Source organism: Trichosurus vulpecula, chromosome 1 (assembly GCF_011100635.1).
Source record: "Trichosurus vulpecula isolate mTriVul1 chromosome 1, mTriVul1.pri, whole genome shotgun sequence".
NCBI classification, from domain to species: Eukaryota; Metazoa; Chordata; class Mammalia; order Diprotodontia; family Phalangeridae; genus Trichosurus; species Trichosurus vulpecula.
The window spans coordinates 104,065,811-104,090,264 of NC_050573.1; the positions used below are offsets into that span (position 1 = coordinate 104,065,811).

A 24,454-nucleotide genomic window follows, 5' to 3' on the forward strand; every position below is an offset into this window, starting at 1 on the left:
ACCTAGCACTAGGCACCTGAAAACCCCTTTCCTTATGGCAACCCTGTGATGTCATTAGGCTAAGTATTATTATTCTCATCTTAAAGTTGAGTAACTCTAGGTTTGAGAACAGTGAAATGACTGGCACATGGTTTCCAGGCTAGTATATTGGGGAGAAGGGAGTAGAATATATATACATGTCATAAGATCATAGATCTAGAACCTAAAGGCTGACCTTCTTAAGTCAGGGGTCATCTAGTCCAAACCTCTCATCCAAAAACATTAAGTGATTTGCCCATGCCTAGTAAGAGAGAGAGCTGAGATATAAATACAGGCCCTGTGCCTCTAAACCCAGGACTATGTAACAACAATGTTGCTAGCAGCTGCTGTGCAGGAGTGAGACCAATAACATCAGCACACAGGAGGGCTGCTAGCACACGTTCTTTGATCTACTTTTCTAAGGAAAACAACTTTAAGGAGTTAATAGTCTTACTTTAATTAAACATACATATACCATTCACTCAGTTCAGGGGGAAAAGTCAGCACCCTGAACTTCAGAGAAAATACAAACAGAAATTACAAATAGAGACAATATAAACAGATCAACATTTCTGTCTAACCAAATCACAATATATAGTTAACCAGAGAAGTACCAACATCTAGGTTTTCAAAGCCAGGGTAGGGGGCTGCTTCACCTAGAGTCATGTCACCAATGTGCCCCAAAGGCAAAACGCCAACCTCTGAGCGTTTATACCCTGTTCAGTGTCCTGAGGGCTCAGAGCCAACTTAGCAAAATGGTGTGGGACTTGGGGTCTCACATCTAGTTAATGAAAGGGTGTGGGCCTGCCTCTAATCAGGCCTCCCTTTGTTGGCCCCACCTGAGGCCTATTCACTGGGCAGAAAATATCTTTCACTTACAGATTGGCCTTACAGACCACCATGCTCTTTTAAGTCCCCTGCTTTCCTCTATTATACTGCTTGAGTTGCTTCATTGTACCTGTGTCCTGGGACAAAGGAAACGCCTTTCACAGTCAAGGAAATATTCATTCCTCAAAGCCATCCCTAGTCAGCATTTAGAGGTATAAGGTCCAAGGAAAATTTTAGTGGATGGGAACACCCCATCCATACCTTTCCACTTACTGTCTTTGTCCAAGTGAAATGTGTTTACAAAGAACATCTGAAGCAATTGATGATAAAGATAGTAATAATGATGATGGCAGTGATAATTATTAATAATAATAACAAACTGGCACTCATGTGTAACTTTCACCTCTATGTAAATGGTCCTATGGTTGCTTGGCAACCATTTCGCATCTGCCATCTTCATTCCACATACACCCTCAAGCCAAATGTCTGCCCTCAGCCATTTACTAGATGTATAACGTTATAATCAGTACCTCATTTGATCCTCACAACAACCCAGGGAGGTAGGTACTATTGCTATCCCCATTTTACAAGTGAGGAAACTGAGGCTGAGTGACGTTAAGTTACTTGTCCAGGGTCACGCACCTAATAAGTGGCCGAGGCCAAATTTGAGGGAACCAGTTCAAAACGGTGACATTTAGCTTGAGAGGTGTGTGTGGAATGGGAGCTGGAGGATGTAATATGGTTGCCAAGCAACCATGGCATCATTTACATAGAAGTGAAAAAGACCTCACAGGGCAAGTGAGTGATTATTTCAGAGGATTATAGATTCAAAACTAGAAGTATGTTAGAAGACATTGAAACCAACCCCCTCATTTTTACAAATGAGGAAACTGAGGCCCAGGGCATTGACATGACCAGCCCTAGATTAAACAGGTATTGAATGCTGGCTCTGAGATTTGAACTTGAATCATCTGTCTTTTCCACTATACTACTCCTCTTCCATTTTGAGCATAATTACTAAAGGAACTTTGGGTCACTTTTGGCATCAGATGACAAGGTCACCTCTTCCTCCCCAGACCTGAAGAGCTCCAGCTGGCTGGTATCCTAGCAGGGAGAGGCCCACTTACAGTCTTTACAATTCCCTCGGGCCATCTCAGGCTATCCATCACTAAACCAATTCCACTTCTAGTCTTTTTCTTCAGGTAGCTGAACTCTCCAAAGGCCACTTTGCATTTAAAATTCAAGCACCGCCCCTCCAAGCCTGATTGATGGCTCTGAACACTATACTCCAATTCCACCCTGCTGGTTTTCAAAATCACCTCTAACTTCTTACATTTCTGATAACACTGTTTCTGGCATACCTGTCTTTTATCACAGATCTCAGAAGCCTTCTGTCTCTGTAGAGATGGGGTGCAGGGGAAGGGGGAAGTTCATTCTCTCTGAGCTTACTCTGTTCAGCTAAAGTCTTCAGAGACAGCTTTAGCTTTGTGTTTTAAGGAAGATGAGTACAAAATGTTCAGCCCCTGCAAATGGGGCCTCTTCGGTAGTTATGAGATCCATTTAGGTAATATGACAAACTTCCAAAATATGCAACTGAGAGACACATCAGGCAATCTGTCATTGCCCTCAGGAGGAGATTTTCTGATCAAAGGTAATCAAGCTACTGACTTTACATAGCACTGATGAGATTGGTACTCCCAGTTCACAGATGAAAAAACTGAGGTGTGGGGTAAGAAAGTAACATCCCCTCAATCACATCGCCATCAAGCTTCAAAGGCAAGAATTAAACCCAATGGAATACAAGCTCCTTCAGTGAAGGGAATCTTTCATTTTTGAAATGTAGATATTTCCATTAGTAATACAGGTCAGAACTCTCTCTTTCTCTCTCCTCTCTCCATATACATACAACATACATACATGTACATATATACACACATATGTATATGTGTGCGTATATGTGTATATATAGCACACATGAATATGTATGTATATGTGTATGCATATGTGTATTGTATATACACATACACGCATACATTTGCATGTATATGTACATATACATATATAAACATTTCAAATACAGGGTCTCCATAAGATTTGAGACACCCTATACATTCTCATACATCAATGAAAGTATTAACATTCTGTCCTTATTCTTCAGTTAGAGCGTTGAAGTTCTCGTGATCATAGATTTAGAAATATAGTTTAGATAGAAATATCCACAGCCCTCTTTCATTTTCATCTGTAGCCTTACAGTGCCTTCCACACAGTAGGATACCCATAATTGTTATTGTTGAAACCCTGTGCTCTCTTGAGTCCAAGGTGAGGGACTCTCTGTCTTCCACCATGCTTCCTCTAATAAGCAGCAATCCTTACATCCTTACCCAGAGCAATCTCACTGCATAAACATTAATGTAAGGTGCAGCTCTAACTGGATAAAAGGGCAATGAATGAGATGAATGAAAGAACATCTGTAGGTTCTCCTCTCTCCAAGAGGCTATGAAAAGACATCTATTATAAGGCAGATGGGAGGGGACTCTGAGCTAGAAGACCTAAGTAAGCTCCTTGAGGACAGAAACTACTTCACCCTCTGTATTCCCTCTGGACCTAAGAATTCAGGGACAGAGGAAACTCCCCTCTACCAATGCAGGTTGGCACTTTCTCTGCAACTTAGAGAGGTTCTAAAACACTAAGAAGTTAAGTCATTTGCCCAAGGTCATACAGGCTGTATGTGCCATAGACAGGACTCGAACTCAGGTTTTCCTGGCTCTGAGGCTAGGAATAGAGGCCAGCTCTCTATCTATGCTACACTGCCTTTCCTGACACATACTAGGCATTTAATACATTCTGTGTAATAGCTCCATCACTTGCTAGCTATGTCACCTTAGGGAAGTCACTTAACCTGAATCTCTGAATATCCTCATCTGTAAAAGTATAGTGGAGAAAGAACTGAATTCAGAAGCAGAGGACCAGAATTTGAATCCCAATTCTGCTCTTTACTATTCATATGGTCTTAGGAAAGTCGTTCAACCTCTCTGGCCTTCTCAGCTCCTTGAAGGTAAAGCCTATTTTTGTCTTTGTATCTCCTATGCCTAGCACATTATTTGGCATGGAGTAGATTCTTAATAAATGCTTATTGGTTAATTGATTAATGAGGACACTAGTACTTGAAATTCCTTAAATCCAGGGATGTGCTAGAGGCAGTTCAGGAAAGCCAGTTGTTAAATTTGCAGTGTGAGCATTTATACTTCAAAAATCATCAAATATTACAAATCAGAGCTTTATCATTTTGTGGATTTTCTAGACTTTAAAAGGTGATGGAGAAAATCAGTAGTACCTACTAAACTTAAAAGTATGTCATGCATTCTTTTTAGAGAGCTAGTTGGTAAACAGTTACCAGCACATCCCTGATTAAATTCCAGGATGGTTGGAAGAATAAAATGAAAATAAGTGGGTAAGGTACTACATAAATATAAGCCATATGAATAAGTAGAAGGATCATGCCAAGGTTTTAATTCCTATAATCACTAGCTAGGATTAACTAGTGCCTACTTTCCTGGGCATCCTACCTTCCCAGCCCCTGAGCTGCTTTCAGAAAGATTAAGAATTCTTGCCTTAGTTAAGCTGCCCGCTTGACCACACTCCCAGCATCACATTCATAATTCATTACACATTTTCTTGGACATGACCTTGAGTTTTTTGTGTGGGGGTTCCTCCCACCCTGTACCTATTAGATGAACAACCAGCACTGTCTTTCTTTTCTGTCCCGTCAGTTTCCATAAGAGACACACTGTTACAGAGCTATCTCTTGTTCCCTCCCCTTCTTCCTGCCAGTGGATGCCATTCTATATTAGCTTCCTGTCAACAGTAGGCAATCAGGGCATATTTCAACAGTGTTATTAATCCAAAGGCAACCTGCATAATCCTTCCTTTCACATAACATACGATCGCCCCAAACATGAAACGAATGAGGCTATAAGACACAGAAATGTAATTATTCTGCCGAAGAGACTTTCCACATTTTCCAAGCATTCTACAGATATAAGACCCTCTAGAGTGAGAACCTCAGATTGCATTAAAGGGGAGGAGGAAATGGATGTAAAATAAAGCCAGTGTGATTTAATACAAAGATCAATCAGTCAACAAGTATTTATTAAGCACCTACTATGCAACAAGTCATGTGCTAGGTAAGCACTGGATGGGAAATGAATGTTCTAGTCACAGACCTGCCACTTACTAGTTTGGTAACACTCACAATTTGTTTCTCCTCTTTTCTTCAGCCCTTCTACACAATGAGCATTGGGCCAAATAGTCTTTAAGGTCCTTTCTAGCTTCATATTCTATGATTTTGATCCTCAAGATGACTTGGCAAGGTCTAGCAGGAAATGCTGCCCACTCACTTAGTAGCTACTAGGAATAAGTTAGAACTATAGCATTTGGAGCAGCCAAGTGATATTCCTAAGAGATGGTGTTGACCATGTTACTACTCTGATAGTTCCCAATTGCGTTTAGGAACAAATACAAGCTTCTTTGTTTGGCATTTAAGTACCTTGACCACTGGTGTGAGGGCTGCTGAGCCCTTTTCTGGCTGGCTACTCATCCATCCCTGGTCTCCACCTATCACCCAGCTCTCACCTTTGCCTCCAAGAAGCAGTAGCATGTGCAGTGGCCACGCCTTGGTAAAACCATCATGTCAGATGAGCCAGACCAGGTCAAGGGTAACCAACAGGCATCAAACCTATCAGTAAATCAGGGGGAAGTCTAACCCAAGCATATGAAGATTTCCCTTGATGGATTAGGTGAATAAGAAAAATTTTTTCCAACGGCCAGGAAGGCATCTGTGGAGCACTTAGAACTTGGTCGAACATTGAAGACACCGAGGTCATCAATTGCATCCCAGGCCATTGCCGGTCACCCTGACTTTTGTCTTGCCACTAGATTTTGATCTGGAAAAGAGAGAGAAGCTGATGTGCAACTCTGCCTCATTTAAATCCAATTCATGCTTAAATAAGACATCACCCTTGACGTTATTGGTCCTCTTCAGCAACAAAAGATGAAAATCAAATCATATATAGTACAAAGTATGTGATCAAAGAATTGCTAGCTGCCTGCCTGCCTGAGGAGAGGGCCTTCCAGGTGGTGAGTGAAAAGGCATAAAAGGGAATGGGGGAAGGGAATAATCATTTCTTCTTGTTGTTGAGTCATTTCAGTCCTATCTGACTCTTCGAGACCCCATTTGGGGTTTTCTTGGCAAACATACTGGAGTGATTTATCATTTCCTTCTCCGGCTCATCTTATAAATGAAGAAACTAAGGCCAACAGGGTTAAGTGGCTTGCACAGCTAGTAAGTGTCTGGGTCCAGATTTGAACTCAGGAAGATGACTCTTACTGACTCCTTCCTTGCCTGGCACTCTATCTACTGTACCACCTAGCAGCTGAGCATTTATATAGCACGTACTATATGCTGGGCGCTGTACTAAGCTGTTTTTATAAATATTATCCATTTGATCCTCACGACAATACTGAGTGGTAGATGCTTTTATTATCCCGATTTTACAGTTGAGGAAACTGAGGCAAACAGGTTAGGTGACTTGCCCAGGGTCACACAGCTAATAAATGTCTGAGGATGGATTTGAACTCAAGTTTTCCTGACTCCAGTTATGGTGCTCTATATACTGTGCTACCGAGGGGCATGGAAGTGGGAAAACACAGGTTACCAATTTATAGTAGAGTGGTGGTTCCCAGTTGGTTTTGTTCTGTGAATGATTTTCAACAACAAAATGTGTCGTGAATCTCCAGAGTAATAGAATATACCACTCATAATATCTTTACAATTATTTTCTACATTTGATGTTATTAAAGAACATATGGCCTAAACCCCTTGGACCACTGTTAAGAACCTCCAGTGGCTTCCCGAACCATTAAACAGAAACAACAATAAATATTTACTAAATGCTCACTGTGAGCTAAGCACCGTGCTGAGTTCTGGGGATACAAATATAAAAAAGAAATATATTCCCTGCCCTCAAGGAGCTTATAATCGAAGGGGGGAAGACAACGCACAAAAGGAAGCTGAAAGTAGGGGTGGGAGGAAGGTACCCAATACAGGGCATGGTGGAGAAGTCAGAAAAGTCCCAGGTGAGAAATAAGGAGAGGAGAATAACCCAGTTTTGCTGGAGCTTGGAATCCACAGAAGGGGGAAAGGGAGACTGAGAGAAAGATAGAAAGAGATGGAGACAATGATAGAGAGATGCAGAGAGAAAGAGACAGAGATAGAGACAGACAGAAAGACAAAGAGACAGAGAAACAGACAATCATAGAGACAGAACATAGATACAAAAAATGGACATATAAAGGCAACTAGGTAGTGCAATGAATAAGATAGCCGGGCCTGCAGTTAGGAAGACCTGAGTTCAAATCCTACTTCAGACACTAGCTGTGTGACCCTGGGCAAGTCACTTGATGTTTGCCTTCCTTAATTTCCTCAACCACAAAATGAGGATAATAGCAGCCATTTCCTAGGGTTGAGGTGAGGATCAAGTGAAATAATATTCATAAAGCAGCTAGCACTGTACTTGGAACACAGTAGGTACTTAATAAATACATGTTCCCACCCCTAGGGAAACTTGTTTCCAAACCAAGATAATTTATCGTCCTGCCCGTATTCCTTCCCAAAGCCCTCCTATTCGCAGCGTTCATTTAGTTTTTTCTCTTGCTTCCAAGGAAAGAGCCTTGACTAGTGTGATTTTCCCCTTCACACATTTTTAGTGCCTTTTAGATCTGAATTACCTTGTAAACAAGAAGTGCTAATCTCATTTTTCAATAAGGAGAGTGTCCATAGGGCATTATCGAGCAGGAAGGAAGCCAGAAATGAGGTGGCAGCACCTTGGACGAGCAGTGTGTTGAAATCGTGAGAGACTGGCAAAAGCATCAGAATAGACATCTGAAAAAAGCGTCCTGACTGACCGTGAATCTACGACATTCTTTAACATGACAATATAGCTGCAAAGCACTTTGTAAAAGTCAACACTATATATATGAGTCTTATGATTAGAATTATTGTTGATAATTTATAGTTTTTTGGTGGCAATCAGAATTAAATTGTCCAGGGTCACGTAGCTAGTCGGTGTCTAAAGCAGGATTTGAATTCAGGTCCTCCTGACTCCAGGGCCAATGTTCTGTCTACTATACCATATAACTGCCCCTTTGATGATAATTTATTACAATTCATTCTCTTCATCTGTAAGTGTCCTAGACAGCAATAGTTCATATTTTATAAGCATTTAATACCAATAATAGCTACAGAAGACCCATAATGGAAAAGGCTATCCACATCCAGAGAAAGAATTATGAAATCTGAATGCAGATTGAAGCAAATTATTTGCTCTCTCATTTTTATTTTACTTTATTTTTGGTTTTGTTACATCTTTCTCATGGTTCATTTCATTGGTTATAATTCTTTACAACTTGATTATTGGGAAAATAAGTTTAATGAGAAGGTATATGTAGAACCTATATCAGATTACATGCCATCTTGGTGGGGAGGGGGGAAGAGAGGGAGGGGAAGAAAATTTGGAACTCAGAAACTTCTGGAACTGAGTGTTGTAAACAAACAAAAAAATTAATTAATAAAAAGAAAAAATAATAATAGGTAGCATTTACATAGCTCTTTAAAGTTTTCAAAGTGCTTTACACATAATCTCATTTGATCCTCATAGCAATCTTGAGAGGCAGGTACTGTTATTAACCCCAGATAAGGAAACTGAGGAGAGCAGAAGTTAAGTGACTTGCCCAGGGCCACACAGCTAAATGTCCCAGGCAAGATTTGAATTGAAGTCTTCCTGACTCTAAGTCCTGTGCTCTCTCCATTATGCCACCTAACTACTGTTCTTGCCCTGAGGAGGGTGGCCATAATGTTGAGTAACTGGACATACCATAGAATGGCTGGTTGAAAGAATTGAGGATGTTTACCTTATAGAAGAGAAGATTTTATAAAACTATGATAATAAAAGAAAGAAAACTTTCTATGAGTTAGAGCTATCCAAAAGTGGGATGACTTGCCTCAGGAAGTAGTGGGCTTCCTGTCCCTAGAAATCTCCCAGCAGAGGAATGGATGATCGCTTTGTCAGGAATATTATTGTAGAAGGGTTTCCTATCAAGGTAATCCTTGGACCAGATGGCCTTCAAGTTCTTTCTCTATGACCCTAAGATCCTCAGATTCTCTAAGGCTTTTACATGTGTTAGTGAGTCTGTTTCCTACAACAGCCCTCTTAGTAATCTCTATTATACCAACAAGGAGAATGAATCTCAGAGAAATCCTGGAGATGACAACCAAAATCCCATAGCTAGCAAGATGGATTAGGTCTTCTCACCACACCCTGCTTCTTCTTGATATATCTTTCAGGATGTCCACAGCCACCGCTCAAAGACAAAGACATGACGACCCTTCCTCTCACCCTCAGCCTCCAAAAGATAAACCCTTGTGTCATGGAGCTGTGCCGGTTTTTTCAGCAATGTCTCTGCATTAGTCAAAAGCCATATTCAAGAAAAGATACTACGAGGTAACCCTGATTGCTATTCTGTCAGAATATTTTCTTTAAACTGCTTCTCTTTTTGGTTTGAAAGGGGGAAGTTGCCCTTTGGTTGGTGCAAAATGGTGGTTCTTGCCATCTTAGTTACTGAACAAATGACTTAACTGAGAATTCAGAAACCAGTTTCTCTGTCTGTGATATCTCCACTTAACACACATGTCCAACCAAAAACAACCAAAAAAGAAAGCAGACAATTCAAGCTAATTCAAACAACATTAATTAATCACCTACTACTGCATACTAGACACTATATTAGCTTCCATTGATCCTTAGAAGGCATAAGATATAGGACCTTCATTTCTATGCCATGCCACAGTGTTTATACCCCTCTCTCTTCCCTTTCCTTTTTTTTCTCCCTTGAATATATTGTCATTCCCTCTTTAGACTATAAGCTCCTTTAGGGCACAGATTGTCACATTTGCTTATATTTATGTCTTAAGTGCTTAATGCAGAGTCTGGTGCCTAGAAAGCATTTAATAAATGTTCTAGCACTCATTCATTCGTGGCCTCCAGATGCCTAAAGGATTAGATGAAGAATATTGCTAAAACTTATATGCTTGGAGACTAGCCTATTTGGGACCTAATCAATGATAGTTGAGGAACAGCTAGAGAGAACTGGTTGTCTATTTAAGAGGCTGAGGTTTGAGCATCTCTTCCCTAGACCTTATCACTAAGGTTTTTAGGAGGTAGGAAAGACAAGAATGCACATGAGTGGGAGATGCAGACGTGGGAGAAGGGAAGGAAGTGGTGGTCACTAACTGTCCTCTCTTCAGAGGCACAGATATAGAGGCTTTGGTGGGTATTGGAGGTAGCACAGGGGAACAGCTAGAGAGAAGGGAATAAGACAATAATGGAGAGGGCACAAAGGAATTAACGGGAGGAGGGAAGGCAGTCACAAGGCAAAAAGCAAAACATTGTCTCCATTCCTACCAGTAGGATCAGCCTGGGATGTTTCCTGCTCCCTCAGGTTCCCGTATATAAAGTCAGCTAGGTGGTACAGTGGATGAAGTGTGATTTGGAGTCAGGAAGACTCAGATTCAAATCCTTCCTCATCTACTTACCATCTACATGACCCTGGGCAGTTCACTTCACCTCTGTTTGCCTCAGCTGCCTCATCTATAAAATGCAGATAATAGTAGCACCTCCCTGTTTGTGGTGAAACAAATGATTTAACGTGGACAAAACTCTTTCCAAACCTTAAAAAAAATACCAGAAATTATCATTCATTATATGTTCTTTCATAGGACTCTGTCCTAAGGCCAGTTGATTTTTTTTTCCCTTAATGCATTTGGGAACAAACTTGAGTTCTGGCTTTACGCTGGAAAAGAAAGTGAAATGTTGTTTTCAGACTCCTGTGCACAACTCCCTGGCCTCCCATCCTTCTCAGACTAATGGAATTTGCTGGGGGGTAGGTCAGAGAGGTCTCTGCCTCTCTCCTCCAAATACATACAAATCACGGTTCTTCCAGAGCCTAATACCAGTCATTCTCAGGGCCAAATGAATGGGTCAGTGAAGGAAAATTGGAGAATGGGCCCTGTAATGTTTCAGAAAATTTGGTCAGGGATTTTTGCCTTCCCTGAAATGCTGACATGACTTTCTCTTCACTGTGATTTTCTCTTAGATGCTGTCACAAGCAGAATAATAGAGGGGGAAAAAAAACCACTCATGCTCTATAGCCTTGGGAGCCTGTCTACTTCCAAACCTTTAATATCATTATTAAAGTCTACTAAAAGACCCATTGGAACTGGAATTGATTGATTGATTGGAATCTGTGGTGTAGTAGACTGGGAGTCAGGAGACCTGGAGCAGGTTACAGGTCTGCTGTTTATTATCTGTGTGAATGTGGATAAACCATTTAACCTTTATAAGCCTTCCTCTATAAAAATAAACTCAATACTACCCATACTCTCTACCTCACAAAGTTGTCACAAGGAAAATCTTAAAGAAAAGTGGCCATTCAATCCAATTCAAGAATTATAAGTATTAGTAATCAATTCACTTCTTATGCTCTCTTAGTCATTCAACAGATGCCCTCACTCTTTCTCCAGCTTTTACCTCTGGACACCTTACCCAGCATCTCTGGTTTCCTGTAGCTAAAGGGATCAGCCAAGGATGGTTTAGCAAGATCTTTAGTATAAGGGAATTAAGAGAAAAGGAAGAAGGGAAAGAGGGAAGAGCATTCTATCTTATGGGTATTTGTGGCTCTTCTTTAAAGATAGAACTATGACTACTGTTAAGGGAAAAAAATGAGGCCCATCTGCAGCAGATGAGCTATGGATCTGAACTGGGAGAAGAGAAAACATACATTGAAAGGACAGGTCGAGTAGGTGCCAGAATATCTTCAGAGTTCCAAGATCCAGGGGCCAAGATGCATAGGAAGACTGGGTTTTGGAATAACAATGTGGGTACAGTAGGTCATCCTATATCAAGAATCTAAGATTTTGAGAGAGCCGGTGAGATGACCATTTATCTAACTCAACCTAGTTCTTTCTATTGGACCCATTTGTATTCCCCCATTCCTGCCATATTTGGAGTCTCTCGAGCCTCCTCCTGACACAGTTGCCCTGTTTGACCAAGGATTCATATTCTAGAGCCTTCACCAGAAATCCTAGCAGCTTGAGAAGTGGCTCAAAGTAAATCAAAGGTATAACCATGCTCTGGTATAATTGAGATAGATTAAAGACAGAGGTCATAGGAGGTGAGTAAGTTGAGAAGTGAGAAGGCTGGACTGAACAAAGTAGGGAAGGCAAAGACTGTGAGCCAGGCCCTGATTTTATTGAACCCAGGGTTAACAGATGATAGCAGCAAGGGTCCAGATTGGCTTATACTTAATAAGAAGAGAGATAGTTTCTGACTGATACTAATGGGGTAGCCATGGGGGAAAAAGGAGTTTGTTAACTCCTTCTGGCCCTGTACAGGGGGTTTAAGGGAAGGATTCTTCTAAAAGGATTCCAAGAAATGTGGCACCTTCAGAAAAAAGCCTAGGCTGCAACAGACCTAAGAAGATGCAAGGAATCTGAAAGGAAGAGATCTAGGATCACAGGTTTATAGCCTAAGGAAGGGACCTTAAAAGTCATCTAGTCAAAGCCCTTCATTTAACTATGGAGAAAAATTAAGGCCCAGAGAAGTGAAATTAAGGGTTCAAGGTCACACAAATAAGTCAGTCAATAAACATTTATTAAGCACCTATATTCCAGGAACATAGAAAAACAAATAACAGAGCAAGATTAGAACTCAAGTCTTCTGCCTCTAAATTCATTGATCTTTCCACTGCTCTATAACCAAGAAAATTTTTAGAGGATATAGTAGAAATGAAAAATTGAGAAGAAAGGTGGTAGAAGAAGGATGTCACTAAGTTTTCTGTAGGGAGGGTCAAGAGACTAGACTGTAGAGTCTAGCCAGGTCAGGACAGAGGAGAAGAGTCCACTCTGACCCATTGTGATACACCTGAAGAGATGACTATGATAGATACCTGACTCTAGACCCAAGGATGGTAGCCTGGGTCTGGAAAAAGAAACAGGCAGAAAGGATAGGGGTAAGAATTTCAACCCCAGTATTCCTCATTAATTAGTATATGGAATACAGCCTTATTTGCCCTGTGCTAGTTCCAGACCTATATAGTCCTGAACCTTTCTGTGAGTAAAAAAAGGCCTTGCTTTATGACTTTAGTACCACTGGTCATCTTGCCAACATTGGATGATGTTTCATAAGAGCTTCACAAGAATGGCTAGTCAAGAAAACCATGATGCTGAACTGAACTGAGTTATTCTATGTCTGCCTGAGCTGTATTTATATGTAGCTGCCTACACCACCTGAGCAAAAGACATCCCAAGGTCAATGTGGTCTTTTCAAGTTCATGTTTGACCCCCAAAAGCAACCCCAAAGCACTTCCAAAATGAAGCCTAGTAGATTGCAATCATTAATAAATCAAGCCCTACCTTACATATTTTAAGTAAACCCCCCAGGCTGCTCTAACTATAAATTCCTAGCTATGGCAAGGTTATCTCTCCTCTGACTTACATTAACTCTCTAGGTTCTGCATTGAGTACTATTCCTGGTTCTTGAGAAGTGCAACATACATCTGCCAGAGGGTGACAAGGATGGATCATCCCCACAGTAAGTACAGTACCTAACCACTTAAATGTAACATCCTTACTTTAGTTAGAGTTACTTTAGCTACAACAAATATCATTACCAAGAAAGGCTTTGTTTAACAGGACTCCCGTAACATCCATCTTGATTATGACTAATTCTAAGCAGTGAGGTGGCATAATAGATAGTATACGAGACTTAGAGTCAGCAGGACATGAGCTGAAACCTTACCTTAGACATGTGCTACCTGAGTGACCCTGGGCATATCATCCAACTTTTTTTTATCCTCAGTTTCTCAATTATAAAATGGGAAGATAATTCACAAAGTCATTGTGAGAGGCACATAAGATAACAGGGAAAGAAAACTATAGGCTAGTTTCCCTAATGAATATTGATGCAAAAATTTCAAATAAAACACTAGCAGGGAGATTAAAGTAATGTATCCCAAAGATCATACACTATGACCAGGTTGGATTTATACCAGGAACTCTGGGATGGTTAGATATTAGGAGAACTATAAGCATAACTGACTATATCAATAACAAAACCAATAAAAATCATATATTATCTCAGTAAATGCAGAAAAAGCTGTAACAAAATACAGTACTCATTCTGATTAAATACATTGGAAAGCATAAGAATAAATGGAGCTTTCCTTAAAATGATAAGCAGTATCTATCTAAAACCATCAGCAAGCATTATCATGTAATGAGGATAAGCTAGAACCCTTGCCAATAAGATCAGGATGAAGCAAGGATGCCCTTTATCACCACTATCATCCAATATTTTACTGTAATGTTAGCTACAGCAATAAGAGAAAAAAAGAAATTGAGGGAATTAGAATAGGCAATGAGGAAACAAAAGTATCGCTCTTTGCAGAGGATATGATGGTATACTTAGAGAATCCTAGAGAATTGACTAAAAAACTAATTAAAACAATTAACAACCAGCAAAGGTTAGAATAAAATAAACCCATACAAGTCATCATTATTTCTATTTATTACCAACAAAATCCAGCAATAAGAGGTAAAAAGAAAAATTCCATTTAAAATAACTATAGATAAAATAAAATACTTGGGCGTCTACCTGTCAAGACAAACCCAGAACACAATTACAAAACACTTTTCACACAAATAAAGTCAGATCTAAACAATTGGAGAGATATTCATTGCCCATAGGTAGGATGAGCCAGTATAGGAAAAAATGACAATTCTACCTAAATTAATTTACTTATTCAGTGCCACACTGATCAAACTACCAAAAAATTATTTCATGGAGCTAGAAAAAAATAATAAATTTTTTTTCTGGAAAAACAAAAGGTCAAGACTATCAAGAAGATTGATGGAAAAAAAATGTGAAGGAAGAAGGCCTAGCAGTAAAGTATCTCAAACTATATTACAAAGTGGTGATCATGAAAACAATCTGGTACTGGCTAAGAAATAGAGCAATAGATCAGGGGAATAGGTTAGGTATACAATACACAGTAGTAAATGACCATAGTAATTTTGTGCTTGACAAACTCAGAGATCCAAACTTTTGAGACAAGAACTCACTATTTGGCAAAAATTGTGGGGAAATTTGGAAAGCAGTTGGGGAGAAACTAGGTAGAACAACATCTCATAAGAGATAAGGTCAAAGATAAGGCCAAGATAAGGTCAAAATGGGTACGTGATTTAGACATAAAGGGTAATATCATAAACACGTTAGAGGAGGATGGAATATTTTGCCTGTCAGATCTATGAATAAGGGAAGGATTCATGACTAAACAAGAGGTAGAGAGAATTATGGGATGTAAAATGAATAATTTTGATTACATTAAATTTAAAAGGTTTTGGACAAACAAAATCAATGCTACCAAGATTAGGAAAAGAAACAGGAAATTGGAGGGGGCAGGAATTTACAGCAAATTTCTCTTTAAAATGCCTCATTTCTCAAATATATAGGGAGCTGAGCCAAATTTATAAGAATACAAGCCATTCTGTAATTGATAAATGGCGAAAGGATAAAAATAGACAGTTTTTAATGGAGGAAATAAAAGCTATCAATAGTAATATGGAAAAATGCTCTAAATCACTATTGATTAGAAAAATACAAATTTAAACATCTGAGGTACCACCTCACACCTATAAGATTGGCTAATCTGACAGAAAAAGAAAATGACTAATTTTGGAGGAGACATAGAAAAATTGGGACACTAATGTACTCTTGGTGGCATTATAAACTGACCTAATCATTCTGGAGAGTAATTTGGAACTATGTGCAAAGGACTATAAAACTGCAACAAAGGGGTATAAAATTATGCATACCCTTTGACACTACTAGGTCTGGATCCCGAAGAAATAAAAAAAAAGAAAAAAAGGTTTATATGTGCAAAAATATTTATAGCAGTTGTTTTTGTGGTGGCAAAGAATTGGAAATTGCGAAGATGCCCATCAATTGGGGAATGGCTGAACAAGTTATGATACTTTATTGTGATGGAATACTATTGTGTTATAAGAATCGATCAGCAGGATGATCTCAAAAAAACCTGGAAAGCCTCATATCAACTGATGCAAAGTGAAGTGAGCACAACTGGGAGATCATTGTACACAGTAACAACAACGGTACGACATTATGTGATAATATCATATCATACAATATAATATTGTGTGATATCAACTGTGAATGTCTTAGCTATTCTGATCAATAGAGGGATCCAAGACAATTGTGAAGGACTTATGGCAAAAAATGCTATCTAACTCCAGAAAAAGAACTGATGGAATCTGAATGCAGATTGATGCAAACTTGGTTTTTTAACTTCATTTATCTTTCTGGTTTTTTTTTCCTTTGACCTATGTTTTACTTTCAACATGTCTAAAATGAAAATATTTTTGCGTGACTTCACATGTAGGGTCTACATCAAGTCCTTTGCTTTCTCAAGGAGGGAGGGAGAAAATTTGGAACTCAAAAATTTTTAAATTGTTAAAAAATTTTACATGTAATTGAGAAAAATTTAATGCAATAAATGAAAATCTATTGAGGGTTGGGAGGAAGAGGAATATCCTGGCAAAAAATATCCTTCTACTTCTATCAAAATCATGGATTTCATCAACAATGGAAGGGGTTGCACAGTGGTCTGCTTATATTATTATTATTATTATTATTATTATTATATCATCATCATTATCATCAGATAGAGATTGGACCTGTGATTTCGTTAGTACAGGGAATTCCCAAGTGAGGAAACTCCCTCTGCTAATGTAGGTAGGCACCTTCTCTCTGACTTAGGGAGTTTTAGAGAGTTTCCTGGAGCACTGAGGAGAAAAGGTTTTGGCTCAGGTCACATAGTCAATATATATGAAAGCCTGGACTTGAACCCAAGCATTCTTGGGTCCAATGACAGCTCTATTCCCTATACCACAGTGGCTCTGATAATGGTAAGAAGAAGAGCTAACTTTTATGTAGCATTTTAAGGTTTGCAAAGCACTTTCCGTATATTATCTTCTTTGATCTCATTTAAAAGAGATCTTAATAAATGTGTAACTAAATTGAGTGGTCTGGGGGGAAAAGAGATTCTTCACAGGAGGAAAAGAAGTGGCTGAATGACCACACTTTGGGGTTGTTGTAACAAGGATTCATGCACTGGGAAGGGGGTTCCATTAAAGAACCTCTTCCAACTCTAAGATTCTGTGATTCCAGGATTCTTCAAACTCTATTTGGGGCATCAGTTTAGTCCCTCAAGACACATCTGCAATGCACTCATTTGAAAACAAGGAATTAAAAGGCCTGGAAAGGTAAAGGGTCTTTAAAAAATACATAGGAGTAAGAAGTAGTTCTCTTGACTCCCAAGCCAATGTTCTTTCCTGTTCTGTATACTACCAGCACTTGACAATGTGCCTGGCACATAGCAGATGCTTAATAAATTCTTGTTGACTTGACTTGAATAGCTCCCAATTAAGGAAGGAATCACTAGTCACCAAACTGAAAACACATCTGGTAGAGTGGATGCCCTGATGTTATAAGGGAAATGGTATAATCAGGAAATAGCAAAATCCTATTCCAGTCTGAAAGCTGACCTCTCTGGGATGGTGTTCCTCTACCTGAGCATTCACTGACTACTCAGCTCTGGGTCCAAGTCAGAGACTTGTGCTCCCCCTCCACAATTCTCCATACCCATCGGAAGGCCTTGGGGTATGTACCCAGAGAGAAGAAGCAAGGTGGCTCAGACTCTAGGAGCAGAGCAGGATCTCAGTTCCAGCTTCTAGCCTGGTCTGAAGGCTACAGAAGAATAACCAGGACAGAAATCCCAGACCAAAGGGGAGCCTGCAGTTTTGTCACCCTAATCCAGTAAAGCTTCCCTGTTGGCTGACAGTTGTTGATCCTAACAGCAATCTGCTATTGCTCAGATCCCAACCCAGGTCAGGAATTCGTAAAGTTCAGCAAAACTGAGAATAACCCTATGGGGGGAGGGGGCTGGGGGGAAGGGGAGAATTAGACCTTTAATTAAATAAAGAACTTCCAATCATTCCTGATAAAAAGACTAGAGCTGTATGCAAACTTTGAAGTTCAAACACAGGAGTTAAGAGAAATATAAAAAGGTAAACATGAAAGAACAATGATAAAAAAACTAAACAAGGATAAACTACTTACATTCTAATATGAGGAGTTGACACTTATGTCCCTTCTGGACCTTATCATCTTGCGGAATCATAAAGGGGCAAGACAGAAAGCTTAGGAGTGGTTCTGTTGTGCCTTGATGATCTCAAGAGAATGGAAAGGAAGGAAGTGAAATTCCACACAGTGAAATGAACAGAACCAAGAAAACAATTTATACAATGACAACAGCATGGTGAAGATGAACAACTTTGAAAGAATTAGGAATTCTTGGTGTGATCACCAGCCACGACTCCAGAGGACTAGCGATAAACATGCCACCCATCTCCTGATAAAGAAGTGAAGGACTCAGAATGTAGTTCTAATACATATATTTTTTGGACATGTCCAATACAGAAATTTGTTTTGCTTGACTATGTTTGTTTATAATAGGGGATTTGTTTTTCTTTCATTCTTTATTGTGGGGAAGTGTTGGATTGAGATGGTTAGTAGGAGGAATCAATAGAACTTGATAACTGATTAGATTTTAGAGATGAGGGAGAAGGAGTACGATAACCCTGAGGTTATAAAAATGGTTAACCGAGTGTTGCCATTTACAGAAATAGTGAAGTCATAGGGGACAAGATTGGGGAAAAATTGTGAACTTAATTTTGGACATTTTGAGGTGCTAGTAAGCACCTAGGTAGAGACGGCTTATAGAGTATTTAGTGATGCTAGTTTGGAATTTAGAAGAGTGATCAGGGTTGGAGATACAGAGTGGAGAGTCATTTGCCTAGAGTTTGTAGTTCAAACCACAAAAGCTAATGAGGTAATTAAAGAAGAGTGTGTAGGAAGAAAAGAGGACAAACATATTCAAACAGAGTTGTTAGGTTTGGGGTATAAAGCCTTATACTGAGTTTATATCACTCCAGCATTGGCTGATATCATACAGATACAAGATAGATACAAGAGATATGTACACATCTACCTCTTGCTGGGCCTCCATCTCTGCTTAGCATGGGCAAATGAAGCTACACATGTAATTGCACCAAATAAGTCAGCTCTATCCAGCTGCAAAGCTATTAGGGGACAAAGATATTTGGGGCTATTTGGAAGTAGGTAAAGGGAGCTAGTGCTTCCTAACAGTGCATTGACTTAAAGTGAGCAGATGGACTAACTGAGGGGTTGGTAGAATTCCTTTGGAGTCATGGGCTGCACTGGTGGGTATTCATCAGTTGCACTAGTTGTCTCTTTTGACCCTGTCTGGCCAGACTGCATTCAGAAAGGAACAGTCACCTTCTAGCATTGAGGAAAGGACAAAGAGCCAGTATAGGAAACCAAAAATTGGAGCAGTTAGAAAGGCCGGCATAAGCAACACAAATTATACTGAATAGTCATTAATTGATCATCTTTATTTTTTATGATCATTCAGAAGGTTCTTCATTCTGAATGTCATTTTTCTGGTTGGATTCTGGATAGATCAAATAAACCAATAAGGATTTATTCAGCCTCTACTATGGGCTCAGGGCAGCTGATACAGGGCAGGTGGTACAGTGGATAGAGTGCTGGGTCTGGAGTCAGGAAGACTCATCTTCCTGAGTTCAAATCTGGCCTCAGACACTGACTAGCCATGTGACCCTGGGCAAGTTACTCCTGTTTGCTTCAGTTTCCTCGTCTGAAGAAAGAGCTGGATAAGGAAATGGCAAACACTCCAGTATCTTTGCCAAGAAAACCCTAACAGGGTCACGAAGAGTGAGACACAACTAAAAAAATGACTTAAAAACAACAAATACTAAGCTAGGCACTGTACTAAAAGCTGATGGGCATTTACTGTATCTGGAATTCTTATTGCCAAAAAAAGCACTTGATATGGGCAGCCTTTGGAATGGTAAGAGTCATGGATGAGGGGGAAGAAAGGGATGCCCAAGATGCTAGTCCCAGCCTAGACCACCTATAAGGCTATCCTGCAACAGGGGTAATTTAGGGCTTGAGCATTCCCAAATGGATAACACATGCTGAAGCAAAGCCCATGGGGCCTACAGGAAGTTTCCCAAGGGTAATTAGCCCCTCTCTCACTAGGTTCTCACTAAAGCACATTCCTTTGGTATTTACATGAAGGTAAATTTGGCTTCAAGGTTGCTTAGGCTCTGGCTTAGCTCTGTGCATGACCCAATGGAGTGTGTGCTTGATCCAAAACAGATGAGGAACTTGTGTGTGTGTATGTGAGTGTGTGTGTGTGTGTGTGTGTGTGTGTGTGTGGAGGGGAGGGGGTGCAGGTCACCTTGCTGATAATAGAATCTTAATCACAGATTTATAGCTAGAAGGGACTTTAAGGATTAGGGTTTGGAAGGAGTCCATCTTTTAAATCATCTAATCCAATGCCTTTATTTTATAGATAAAAAGCTAAAGATCAGAGGGAGAAGCAAGTTGGCCATAAAGCAACTGAGGAGTAAATAGGTGGTGTAGTAGATTATGTGTGGGACCTGGAGTTGAGAAAAGCTTAGTTCGAATCCTGCCTCTGACATTTAGTAGCTGTGACCTTAGGCAGGTACAACAGAGGTAACAATAAATGCTCACCTCCTAGGGCTGTTGTAAGAATCAAATGAGAAATACACACATGTATACAAACACACATACACACAGATATATACACACAAATGTGTGTATGTATACATGTATATTTCTCTGAAAACTTTAAAATGCTACATAAAAGGGAGCTATCATTATTGTGGCAGAACCTGAGCTGGTCCAGATTACCTTCCTTCTAATATATAGCCCATCTTCCACAAGCCCACTGCTATAGTACATGATGGATGGAGCACACTGAAGTCTGGCATTCTTCCCAGAGTCACTGCAGTCAGATACACTACATTTCTCTTTAGTTGTTCCACACCGGTGATTTTTTCCCCTCCTCTTCTTTTCAGCCTTAAAGCAAAAATGTCTTTCAAACATCTGCACATCTGTCTGAGGCCCCAAGGGAACCACTGAAGCAGAGCTCTGAATTCACTCCACCCCCTCGGCTGCTCTCCTCAGCCCACAGTGCCAGCAAGAGCACCACCGGGAACTGATTTGGGTTTTTTGTTGTTGTTGTTTTTAATTATCCCTTTCTTCTCTCTTGCAGGTGTGTTTGATGTTAGGCCACCGTAGGCAGGGGGCACACAGATTATAGACACACAAAAAAAGCTGTTCAACCTGCTTCATGTCCATAAGCACATCAGTTACGGATGGGTCTGTGGCCATCTCAGTCCCAGGAAGACCAGTTGGGCACAGAACATAAATGTCAAAATGCCTAAGAAGGCTAACTACTCCCTATACTAGAAAGTGCCACCTCAAGAAGCTTATTGGTAGGACAGAAATACATCCCAGGGTTCTCTAAAGACCTCTATCAATAGAGTTCTTCTTTGTTTTCATGTTATTGTTAAGGAGGCAAATCCCCAAGAAGATGGCACGGACTCTGGTATGGTGTTCTAGTTAAGATAAAATGTGTTTGAGACAATATGGGTCCTCTCCCCTTGACAGAGAGAGATTACCAGGGGCAGAATGCTACAGGTACTGTCAAATGGGATGATCATTGTAGCTGTTGCTTTTGTTTGTTTTTATTTGCTTAATTGGCAATTCCAGTTCTCTCTCTCTCTCTCTCTCTCTCTCTCTCTCTCTCTCTCTCTCTCTCTCTCTCTCTCTCTCTCTCTCTCCCTCCCTCCCTCCCTCCTTTCCTCCCTCTCCCTTTCTCCCTCTCCCTCTCTCCTTTTCTTTCATGCACATGCACACACACACACACACACACCAGCTGCTAGCACCTTCCCTCACAAAACTGTCTTTTTTTAGTTTTGTATACTGGACATCTTCATGAATACCTCCCCTCTCCCCAGCTTTCTAGTTCATCGTTGTCTTCTCCCAATAGAAACACAGGAAGGGCCATACCTATTGATGGGTGGAAGCTATCTTGCTTGATTGTATTTACGTCTCCAGCACTTAGCACTCTACCTGACACACAGCAAGCCCTTGATAAATGTTCTATCTATCCATTGTTCCATCATTCTATCATTGTGTCTCTCTGTCTTTCTCTTATTTTATCTCTCATCTACAGATAGAATGAATAGAGAGATGGATAGATAGATAAGAGAGACAGAGACAGACAGATATAAACTGACAGATAGATGGTAGATATATAGATTTTGTTGTTCAGTAGTTTCAGTCATAGATAGATAGATAGATAGATATTCTATATATACTGAGAGGCAGTGTAGTACAGTGGATAGATAGCTTGCCTCCAAAGCAAGAGGTCCGTATTCAAGCACTGCCTCTGATGCACAAATACTGACTGTGTGACCCTGGGCAAGTCACTTAACTTTTCACTAGGGAGCTCTCTACAGTTCTAAGGGGCATAGAAGCTACCCACCTGCACTGGGAGAAGGGGCTTCATTATCTGAGGGTTATGTTTGTCAATAAAATTACAGGTCCTCTATCTCTGTATATAGAAACATGTATGAACACATTGTCTCCTCTGTTGGAATATAAGCTACTCGAAAGCAAGGCTGTTTCACCCTCATCTTTGTATCCCCAGAATTTAGCACAATGCCTGGCATATGGTGGGCATTAATAAATGCTTGTTGATTGCTTAATTTGTTACAAGGGTGAATTCAATTCTGGTATTGACTGAGGTATATCTGGAAATGACTGACATAAAAGCAAAAGTCATTAATAAAACTTTTTCTTAAAGAAGGAGGGAGAGAGTAAAGGAAAGAGGGAAAGGAAAGGATAAAGTCTGCCTCTCCTAGCCCAGTGTCTGGAACATTTTTTTCAGCTGTTTTTTAGTACTGTCTGATTCTTCATGACCCTTTTTAGGGTTTTCTTAGCAAAGAAAATGGAGTGGTTTGCCACTTCCTTCTGCAGACTGGTACATAGTAGGAACTTAATAAATGCTTGTCACCTTGATTCTATATTGCTTAAACCTGGAATCAAATTTTAATCAATGGATTCCTGAACATTTTACTTTTCTGTGGGCAAAACTATTTTGGGCAGAGGACAGGCTCCCAAAGCCAGCTTCAAAAAAATCTTTAAAGTAGCAAAGACAAACCCAGAAATTGTGTGTGTGTGTGTGTGTGTGTGTGTGTGTGTGTGTGTGTGTGTGTAGATAACAAGTGCTATCCCAAGAATCAAAAACTTCAGGGATCATCCCTTTGTCCAACCCTATACCCAGTGTCCTCTCTTCCACATCCCTGGTAGACACCAGACTCTTTTGGAAACCCTCCAGACTCTTTTGGAAACCCTCCAGAAATAGGAAACGCACTGCTTCCCAACACATCCCCTTCTCTTGCTGGTTAGCATAAACTGTCAAACTTCTGCCTTCAAAGGAGTAGAATTCTCATTCCTTATAACTTCTAGGAGATGTCAGTTTACCTTCACCTGGATGGTCAAGCACATTTCATAGATCTTTAGACCTATAAGAGAACCCCTTTCATCACATTAAGGGCTTTTCTGACAAAAACTGCAAGGTAGGTAGTTATTTCCCTTTCAGGAAAGCAACCTTTCCAAGAGACCGCCACTAAGCACTAGAGCAGGAAAGGGAATTCAAGTCTCCAGTTCTCTTAATACTAATTTAGCAAAGATCTGGCTCATATAGTAAGAAGCAGCAGGAATCTTAGAGGTTATTGATTCTAACTCCCTAATTTTACAGATAAGGATGTCAAGACCCAGACAGATTGAAAGACTTGCCCAAAATTATACTACTATTAAGTGGAAAAGCTGGAATTCAAACCCAGGTTCTTTGACTCAAAAATCAGTGGTAATTTCTTTGCATCTTTAATGCTCTCATCAGTATGTTCCCAGATCCCCAACCACTTTCTGTTGTGGGTAGAGAAAACCAAATTCTCTACCAACATAACAACCTATGGCTAAAGGCAAGGCTTTTTTTTCACCTTGTTAATGCTCCTTAACAAAACTCCCCAGTCCTTGTAAAAACACTGACCCACAGAGAGATCAAACAACAGTGTGGTATAGCAGAAACGGCAATAAATTTGGAATGAAAAGCCCTGGGTTCAAATCCTAATTGTTAATACATTAACAAGTAAGTTACATTACCCCTCTGGGTCTCAGTTTTCTCAGCTGTAAATTGAGGAAGATTGGATCAAATAGTCCCACTGTCTCCAGTGCCCATTGCTTTGAGAATGGGTTAATAAATAGTGGTGCATGGAAGTACATTCCTGTGCCCTAAGAAACAACAAATGAGATGAATTTTGAGAAGTATGGGAAAACTTAAATGAACTGATGCAGAGTGAAGTGAGTCAAGAAAATATTCACATAATAACTGCAATTATCTAACAGAAAAGACAAATAAAAGTGAATTTTGTGCAATA

At 40.0% G+C, this 24,454-nt stretch overlaps 1 protein-coding gene across 1 annotated transcript in view; it reads left to right on the top strand.

Moving 5' to 3' along the window:
- Positions 1-21,066, top strand: part of HHLA1 (HERV-H LTR-associating 1) — a 67,532-nt gene extending 46,466 nt beyond the window's left edge. The window contains exons 14-16 of the mRNA XM_036741545.1: positions 9,248-9,404; positions 13,468-13,550; positions 21,023-21,066. Of these exons, the coding sequence (XP_036597440.1) occupies positions 9,248-9,404; positions 13,468-13,550; positions 21,023-21,066 (284 nt within the window). The remainder of the gene's footprint in view (positions 1-9,247; positions 9,405-13,467; positions 13,551-21,022) is intronic.
- The last annotated feature ends 3,388 nt before the right edge of the window (positions 21,067-24,454 follow it).